Below are 10,032 nucleotides of genomic sequence, written 5' to 3'. Positions count from 1 at the left end.
TATATATGTATATATATATATATATGTGTGTGTGTGTGTGTGTGTGTGTGTGTGTGTTTCTGTCATTTCTTAATCTTCACAACATTACCTCTCCCTATCATTAAAATTATGCTGTTGTTTTTCGTTGTGGTGTGCCACCGTAAGACATCTAACCGGCTTTTCGAGAACTTTCTAGCATAAATCAGCAGATCACAGTGTGGCTTTTAAAAGTGGTCAAACAGCGCCCTCGTGTGGCCGATGTTCGGTATAATTATTTTTCGGTCCTTTTGCCTCAATCACACCGTATAGAAAGCACAATATGTCACACCCACAAGACAGAAATAGTGACGTAAGCTACCTGCTTTCAGAATACAGAGCAGGTTTCATCCTCACACTCTGTTTCAGGTTTGATGGCGGGTGTGAGGTACAACGTGTCTTTGTATGCTGTGACCACCAGAGGCGTCAGTGCTCCAACATCCACACCGATCTACTCCAGAGAACAGAGTAAAGCAGACAGCTTTCTGCTTTTTTTTATTATTATTATTTTACAGTCTGCACCAACCATTCTCTCATTATTGTGTCCATGCTTGTTTGCTTCAGAGCCACTTTCAGCTCCAGTGCTCCATGTTCTGACCCGTGAGGCCAGACGGATCCTGGTCCGGTGGGACGAGCTGCCCCAGGACCAACAGAGAGGCTTCATCTCAAAGTACACCATCTACTTGCAGACACTGGACTCCACCAGCACAGAACTCAACGGTGAGCGCTTAGGAAGAATATAAACGTACAAACAAACCCATCATGAGAGCTGGTCAAAGATTGTGGGAAGATTAAATAGAGAGAAATACAGGGCGATTCTGGAAGAAAAGTTGAGTAAAAGACTTGAGATTGGGGTTGAAGGTCACCTCAAACATACAGCCAGAGCTTTGGGTCAAAGCATATCCATGTGTTAAAATGGCCTAACCAAAGTCCCGACCTAAATCCAGCTGAGGCTCTGCGAAGATTTGAACATTTTCAATCCAATCTGACTGCATCAGGGCTATTTTACAAAGAAGTGTAGGCAAAATCTGCAATTAGTAAATCTACAAGTATTGATTTACAAGACGCAAATACAAATCCAAGTTAGATTTCACTTGCGTCTTTGGAAAAGAAATATGAAAACAATGGCCTTTTTGTTTAACTTTACACTATTTTCTGTCACATTAATGTTGACTTAAACGCTCTGATGTTTATCGACTGTAACAGGATCAAATGTGCAGAGATGCAAAGGGCTTGAACATTTTTGGAAGCTGCTGCAGCTCACGCTTTTATTTACAGCATCAGTAAATCCTCCACTAAGAAATGTCATGTTCATATTTAAATATATCAACGATTTTGACCACCTGATTTGCTCTAAGTTGCCATAAATACCAACTCATTAAAGCCACTGAAGCTTCATATACAAAATTCACTCCATCATTTCTCGTTTTGATCAAATATAACGTTGCATCCCCTGTGTTTTAAAAGTGTTGCATCATCCACACTGGACTTGATCTTTTTGAAACCATATAGCTCTAACAAACCTCTCCTTTGAGCTTGTTCAACATGGCGCTCTTGCATGTTGATCCGTGCTTCTTTAAGAATCTTATAACCACAAGTCTTTTCTTCCTTCCTTCCTTACTTTTGCTATGTGTTTGTTTCATCCAGCCTTTCTGCTTACAGTATAAAGAACAAGCAGTAACCTAGTATACTGTAGATTCCTTGATTATTTACAGATTGTCTGAACAGGATAATGTTCTGATGAGTTATTTTGATTCAATGACTTCCTCTATGCTCTGTCATCAAGTCTCTGTATAGACCTGAGACTTCCTCTCACATGTCTACACGGCAGGTTTTTTCATCTGTTCGGTTTACCGTCGGCTGCGTGTTTGTAAGTCTTCTTGATCTCTCGCGTCCTTTATTTTCAATGTTGCCTCTTTGCTTTCCAAAGCAGACATCTTGTTTTGTAGCATTAAAAATGCAGAAGCTTTCAACAGGGTTCCTGCAAAGCTGTCAAGTTGAAAACATTTCCAGACTCAATTTTCAGAGAGTCAGATCTTTTTTTTATTATTTCATCATACACCCTAATTTTCTTTTTTTTTTAAAACTCATCCAGACCTGAAATACTGAAATCAAATACTATACTTTTCTATCCTGGGTTTTCATGGCCAAGCAGCTGCATCCATATTCTACCTGACTAAACGCCAATCGTCATGTAAGGCGTACCAGTCGATTCTAGAGCAGAGTGGTAATGGCGATCCAATGGATGAGTGTGGATTTAGCTATTTCCAGGGTAACGTCACTTGCTTCACTGCATTGTCTCAGGTGTGAAGATTTGAGGTAAGCAGGGTGATTGTCAGCTTTTTCAGGAATTGGTCTTGGCCCCTGTAGTTCCAGTGAAAGGAGACCTTAATGCTTCAACATGCCTTGACATTCATTTGGCGTGAATTAAAGCGGAGACTGCAAGCTAGGACATCTCATCCAACATCAGTGTCTGACCCCACAAATGCGATTCTGGAACAAAAGGTCAAAAAATGACCAAAAACACATAAAAGTGGGAGAGAAAGCACATGAGGGCCGGCATATAAAACCCTGGTGATTACAAATAAGTCTTTAAATCAAATTCACATCTGTATGAATACTTGTGGCAATATAGTGTAAGTTAATGATTATTCTCAAGTGCTCTGCATGACCAGACTTCTAGTGGGAGCTACAAGATTATGCAATTAAAGTATGAAGAAAATAATGCATACATTATTAAGGTATCATACTCTAGCGTAGCATAGTAGAAGCAGTAGTTTATTCTACTAAAATTGGAAATTGAAAGGATAAACAAATGGCTAAAATGTTGTAATGAAGGCAGATCTTTAAATACATACTAAGGATTTTGAGCATGTATAAACCACTGCTATACTTTATGCTGCAGTCTGGAGAAAGTCACTTAATGACTTTGAGGAAAATAAAATCCTTTTTCCAAAACAACAGCAACAACTTGATCACATCTGACCTTGAAATTAAGTGGAGCCTCTCATTCACAATAAAGCTCGATGTTGATTTGAAAGTGTGGAAGGAAACACAACTTTGCAGTGAGTTTCCTGTTCTTGCTCATCACCGCTTCAGCCTGCCCTGGCCCTCCTGTCACACCAACTTTTTTGTGCGTGTCGTGTGTGTGTGTGTGTGTGTGTGTACTTCACCTTGGTCTCAAGCAAAGGCAAACTCTAACACCTGTGTGTGCACAGGTGTGGTAAATTATACATGCAGCAGTATGCGTGTGTTTTGTCTCGGCACAAACCACACTTACATAATGGAAAGCGTGCAAGTGGCAATCCATTGATATTCCCCTCCCTCGAAGTTTCAGTGCATCAGCAGGGTATTTTTCGCTCAGGCTTCCCGTAACGAAAAGAAATTCAGACGTTGAGCTCAAATTGTTATTTCTCTGTTATTGCTAATCACTAGTCCAAAGAGCAAAAAAAACAAAAAACAAAAAAAAAAACCACACACACATATAACAACCTAACATCAAAGCCAGCATCTGCTCACAAAAACAACAAAACGATCCAGTGTTTTTGACATTTGAAGGAGATGTTCAGTAGTCAAGGAACTGGAGCCAAACATGAGTTGATGCCACTTTAGCAGCATCTTTAGAGGTTTCTCGAACTCGTTCTGACCGCTAAACAGGAAGCCGTGTGGCTTCATGCACATGTGTTAGAAGAGGCTGTTACCAGCTAGCCTGCCTTTACTGCTATTTGTAGAACCTGACTATGAGAGCTCCTCAGAGCTTGTACCTTTTCCTCTTTCTAAAGTGTCATGTGCTCACTGACTGATCTGTGTTGTCTTTTTCACTGTTAGTCTGGTTGAGGGTTTTTGCACAAAATGATTCTGCTATTTATCTGCTTCTGAATGTCATTTGCAGGTTTTTCTTTTGCCCGGTTTATTTTAACTTGTACATGTGCAAAGAAACTTTTAAATGGCGTCATTATGCACACATTGATTGGTTTCTGCATCCAGGCATGGGGCATGATGGTTAGTTACAACAAATGCATTATCATATCTATTCAGGTTAACTGTTACTTTTGCTTTTTTTTTTTTTTTTTGTCTTCAAATGCAATAAAGCAAAGTTTCAAGAAGTTAGCATTTGTTTTTTTGGACTTCCAAGTTGCATCCAGCTCTTAAAGGTGTAAGAACAGAAACTGGTTTAGTCAGTATGCAGAACCGTGCGGCTTCCTCAGCCTACAGTCTGTGGGTCAGTATTGACTGCAAATGTTCATCTCTCCTACACTTCATGTGAGTTTCAGAATGAGTCTCTGACGTCAAACAGAATACACTCAGTAGCAGAGGGTAAATACTATACCGACTGCTGACTTTGCCGTGCAAAAAGTATTTATGTATTTTCAACTTTTGTAGATTTTGTCATGCAAAAAACACTTATTGCCATAGCTACAGCCGTGAGTCTGTAGCTATGGGGCTTTGTTCGTCTAGAAAACAGAACATTTGCCTGTTCTATTGACAAAGCAGCTTAGTGAGTTTGCATAAGAGCATCTGTGAGACTAAATTTCTAATTTGACTTTGACTGGTCCATGAGTAACCTATGCCAGAGGTGTCCAGAGTTGTCCTGCATGTTTTTGTTCTCTGCCTGGTCCAACACATCTGAATCAAGCGATGGTTCATTAGGAGGCCTCTGTAGAACATCGAGAGAGAGTTGAAACATGCATGGCACCGGCCCTTGAAGACCGACTGTGGACACCCCTAATCTATGCTCTCTCATCTAACCCTAAGTTTGCAAACAATGTATCATTTTCCTTTCCTTTTGTGTCAAATTTGGACTGTTTCAAGATGGCATGCAGCACAATGCAAAAGCCTGTGAGTTGAATACTCCTCAAACGCTCCACGTCAATATTCTCAAGGCTGATGCACACGTTGCACCACTGGGCATATCAAGCAGCAACCAGGGCTGACTTTCAGATCGAAAAGCTCTGCTCTAGGCTGAGCTGTTTTTCGTGGCTAACTGCAGTGGTTTAAGTTGAGCAATCAAGCAAGAAACTCTTTAGATTCTGCAGGGTCGGGTGGGGGGCAAAAAAAGCTAACTGTTGTTTTCTTCTGCACAGTGACAGTGTCTGGATCTGGCCAAAGACAGATGTGGCTGGACTGTCCAGAAGGAACGTTGTCCCTTCAGCTGACCGCATCAAACTCAGCAGGAGAAGGGCCTCGAGGGAGACAGACCTTATCTCAGCCTCCAGCTCCAGCTGGTCAATACATTTTCTCCATCTTAAGTCACAAAACATCACTATATATGAAACTTTTACATGTGTATAGTCTTAATTTCACCTGATCAGTATGAAAAAATAAGGTTCTGAGTCCAGGATTCATCCAAATAATGACTTTCTCTTCGTATCTCTTGCAGTGGGGCTGGTGATTGTGATCGTGTTCATCATTACGATCTCCATAGCAATTGTGGCCAACCTGATGTGCTGGAGCTGTGTGAGGAAACGGTAATTTTTACTAAAAGCGCTACCTCTTCCACAGAAAGCCTCGGTCGTTTTACTAGCAAAACTCGTGAGCCAGCATCGTTTCTTTTTCTTCGGCTCGTTGTCCTGCAGCTGGAACGTTCATAAGTTTTGTTTTACAAGTAAAAGGGATGGAGGTCCCTGTGGTTAATTTTTAGTGAAAAACCACACCACAACATGAGTAAAACCCACTTGGTTGTTGTGAACAGAAACCTAAACCTCATTTTGATGTTGCTATTTGGCTATCTGCATCGTTAGTCATGACATTAGCATCTATGTGCGTTTCCTTGCACAAGCGTCGGTTCCACTTGCACTTTTAACCACACATCGTCACGTCACAACCACAAACCTCCGTCTGTTTTAATGGGATTTCATGAATTTAAACCGACACAAAATATTAGGTCCACATAATCGCAATGAAAAGCGCATTCTTGTGGATTCTTGTTTTTTTTGTAAATGGTTCCAATCTCGGTCAGATTGGAAGGACAGCATAATGCAAATATTGTTTTTAAATGCACAGATTCTCGATAGGCTTATGGTATGACCTTTAACTAGGACATTCTAACATGTGAACAAGCCTCGAGCTGAACTGCAACACAGGACAGATGAGCATGCATACGCACATGATCAAGACCTAAAGGCAACTTAGAGTGGCTGTTTCAGCTAACATGCACGGTTTTGGACTGAAGTACCCACCGAGAATCCACGTACGCGCAGGGAGAACATGAAAACGCCATGCAGAAAGAACCCAGAACCTTCTCACAGCAAGACAACATTGATCTCTGCAGCTCCTTCAGCGCCACCGGGAGCCTTTTTTATTTAAGGGTTTCTAATTTAAGGCTTTTTTTATTTAAGGGCCCAAAAGTGTTCAGATATTATTTGTACAAAATGCTGAAAGCATGCACGATTTGCTTCCTCTTCACAATTTTCCGCTGCGGTCCATGTCGACCTTTAAAATGAAATTCTAATGAAATACGATAGAATGTGACAAAATGTGAAAATGCTTGTGGTTTGAGCACTTTTTGCAATAATCTGTGTTTGTCTTTGTCAATTCAGACCAATAAAACAAAGTTATACAACTTTGTGTGTCCAAAAAAATGTATCTTAATTCTTCTTTTGTTGTAGGATCAAACAGAAATGTATAGCTTGGGGACCCGAGTGGCTCGTGCACAACTTGCCCAAACCAGGACACAGCAACGCCATCAGACTGCTGGAGGTAATCAACTCTTAATGTAGTTTTACCTACATTAAAAAAAAGAGTGAGTAAAAAAAGAATGGCTTCTGTCCAAAACAACTACAACAGCTGCAAATTCGTGCCATTTTAGGATGGTTCTAATATTAAACCTGTGGAAACATCGCTACAGGAAGTGAAACCATTGCTAATGGTCTCTTTTGCTCTTCTAGATCTAAATGAACAAAACATGTGCATTTGTCCAACAAACATGTTTGCCTTGTAGTGATAACTCAATATTTTTTTCTGCTGGTTAATTCCTACTGTGTTCTTTTCTTTAGGATGACAGAAGTGAGCGTCTCTTCTCCTCCATCGACAGTGACCCGACACTTTCCCCGATCCTCGTGGTCTCCCAGGAGGAGAGGGACGAGGCGTACCCCACAATCCACGTTGAAGAGTCCCCGGACGGAGCCGAGCAGGCGAAGTCGCTCCACAGAACCGTTCTGGTTGAACACACCGGCTACAAGCCGCAGATTGCTGCGTTGGTCCCGCTTGACGAGGAGATCAGGGCTGCAAGGGAGGAGCAACGGGAAGATCCAGAAATTGCAGAGGAAGACAGGCTTTTGCTTGGATTTGAAGGATTTCTGGGAGGCTTCCTGTCCGACATGGATCGCTCTAGTTCGTCTCATCGGGTCACTCTCGGCTCCACCGGGGATCTTTTGTGGCCTAAGACTGTTGAAACGTCTGTCTGGAAAGGAGTCTGCTTGCAAGAGATGACCAGACCGGAGGAAGACACGGAGAACAATGTTTCCTCTCTGGATTTGCAGCAGGATCAGAGAGAGGCTCTCGAATCGGACGATACCTGCTCCTCTCCGTTTTCAGCTCGCACCTTCCTGAACGGTGGCTACTTCCCGCAGGTGGCTTCCCTTGACGTTGACACTTGACACGCCAAGGTGGCAGCGATGTTGGTGGGACAAGAACTGCACTTTTAAGGCTAATTTTGAGAAAGCATTACAAAAGCACACATTTTAATCATCGCACCAATAAACCCCCGTGTCGTGGTTGCTGATTGTATTTAAGTGTCATTTTTACCGTGGAAGCGAGTGTGTGAGAGGTTTTAATGGCTGTACTCTCAGGTGAGAGTCTGCTGATCTTTGTGGATGGATGTTCTGTGCTACCTGTCTGAATAAATGAACAAAGATGTTGATTGAATTTGAAACTTTATTCCCCTAAATTCAAATACGGTTCAGTGATGTAAAAATATGTTGACCTCCCTTCGTGATTTCCTGTTTTTGCATGCTTGCCACAGTTAAGTTTTTTCAGAACATCAAACCAATTTCAATGTTAGTCAAAGATAACACAAGACGTCCATTATTAAGGGTAGATATAAATCAAGCCTACATGGCCGTGTGTGAAAAAGTGATTGCCTCCTAAACTTGGTTGCACCACGTTTAGCTAAAACAACTACAAGCGTTTCCGATAACTTGCAGTGAGTCTTTTACAGCTGTGGAGGAATTTTGAGCCACTCGTCTTTGCAGATTTGTTCTAATTTGGTCGTATTGGAGAGGTTTCCAGCATAAACTTTTCAAGGTCGTTCCGCGGCCTCTCAATACGACTTTGACTAGGCAACTCCACAGACTAAATTTAGTTTTTCTTCAGCCTTCAGAGGAGGAACTTTTCAGGTGTGTTTTGAATCATTTTTCTGCTGCAGAACCCAAGTTCGTTTCATTTTGAGGTCAGGAACAGACGGCCGGATGTTCTCCTTCATGATGTTTAGGTAGACGGCAGTATTCATCGTTCCGTTTATCACAGCGAGTCTTCCAGCTCCACGTTTTACCATTCGTACGATGTCCTTTATCTGAAATGCTGTGTTAGTTTTACGCCAGATGTAACGAGATGCACAACTTCCAAAGAGTTAAACTTTTGTCTCATCGGTCCACAGAATGTTTTCCCAGAAGTCTTGAAAATCATGAAGATGTGTTCAGGAAAAACTAAGATGAGCCTTGCAGGCAGTGGTTTTAGTCTTGGAACTCTACCAAGACAATCTCTTATGGTGGAGGCATGACCTTTGACCTTAACTAAAGCAAGTGAGGCCTGCAGTTCTTTGGATGTTGTTGTGGGGTCTTTTGTGACCTTTTTGGATGAGTCATTGATGCGCTTTTGGGGTAATTTTGTTCAGCCAGAGACTCCTAGGAAGGTTTACCACTGTTGCATTTTTTTTAAACCATTTCTGGATAACAGTTCTCACTGTTGTTCGCTGGAGAACCAAAGCTTTGGAGTCCCAAAGCTTTAGGAACAACTTTGTAACTTTCCCAAACTGGTAAATCTCAATTGATTTCTCTGAATCTCACCATGATGTCTAGTTTTGCAGGATCTTTTGGCATCCTTCACTTTGTCAGGCAGGTCGCATTTAACTGAGGTGCTGATTGAGAACAGGTGTGGCAGCAATTAGGTCCGTTTGACTAGAGAGACAATGAACTCTGGTGTGATAAACCACAGCTAAGTAACGGTGCAGAAAATCACTTTTTCACACAGTGCTATGTAGGTTAGGATTTTTTTTTCCACCCATAGCAATGAGCATCTTCATTTAAAAACTACATTTTGTGTTTACTTTTCTTTGGTTAACATTTCAATGTATTTGATGTTGATGTCCTCTTAACTTGCATGTGAAAAACATGCAAGAAATTAACTTCACTTTGTGTTGTCTTCTAGCGTCAGCTAATAACATCAATATTATTAATTTAGCACCACAAAAAGTGATCTGCATCCTGCAGCAACCGTAACAGTTTGATATTTTGAAGCACGTGTCATACGTTGCTCTACATTAGCGTTTGGACAGCACCCACTCTGTTTCACTGTCACTTTTATACTGGGGTGTGACCTCTGTGTGTGTGTGTGTGTGTGTGTGTGTGTTGGTGGCCCCTGTGTTTAGTGATCAATGAAGTGGCACAGAGAGGGAAATTATTTCAAAACACACTCAGGTAGAAGTCAGTTGGGACTTCCCCCCGTCCCCGTGGCTCATGGTTAATACGGTGACGGGTCCCTGAACCTTCAGTCCTACTCAAACAAGCACCACTTGCAGCACTGTACACGTTTTTATCTCTTCCTGAGAGTCGTCTCAGTTCCTCCTCACATTTTCACCAGGGTAACCGACAAATGGAGTCCGCACACTTCACTCCATGTAGAAGTTTGATCCCTGATCTTGCTTTTCAATTGACCTCAGGTTCTGAAGTACGGTTGTGTAGCTGTGGTGCAGATTTTGAGGGAAAGTCCCAGACTGCACCACATGGGCATGTGTTTGTGAAAGCCACAGACATGGGCTAGGTGGAAAATGTGAGAACGCAGGTTTGATACACTGAAAAA

At 41.8% G+C, this 10,032-nt stretch overlaps 1 protein-coding gene across 3 annotated transcripts in view; it reads left to right on the top strand.

Moving 5' to 3' along the window:
• Positions 1–7,880, top strand: part of il23r (interleukin 23 receptor) — a 15,868-nt gene extending 7,988 nt beyond the window's left edge. For all 3 annotated transcript variants that reach the window (XM_016663338.1, XM_007576763.2, XM_007576762.2), the window contains exons 13-18: positions 385–483; positions 580–735; positions 5,100–5,240; positions 5,396–5,483; positions 6,624–6,714; positions 7,011–7,880. In XM_016663338.1, the coding sequence (XP_016518824.1) occupies positions 385–483; positions 580–735; positions 5,100–5,240; positions 5,396–5,483; positions 6,624–6,714; positions 7,011–7,613 (1,178 nt within the window). In that variant the 3' untranslated portion in view covers positions 7,614–7,880. The remainder of the gene's footprint in view (positions 1–384; positions 484–579; positions 736–5,099; positions 5,241–5,395; positions 5,484–6,623; positions 6,715–7,010) is intronic.
• The last annotated feature ends 2,152 nt before the right edge of the window (positions 7,881–10,032 follow it).

Source organism: Poecilia formosa, unplaced genomic scaffold, assembly GCF_000485575.1.
Source record: "Poecilia formosa unplaced genomic scaffold, Poecilia_formosa-5.1.2 Scaffold415, whole genome shotgun sequence".
Lineage (NCBI taxonomy): Eukaryota > Metazoa > Chordata > Actinopteri > Cyprinodontiformes > Poeciliidae > Poecilia > Poecilia formosa.
This window is presented reverse-complemented; position numbering and strand designations above follow the sequence as displayed.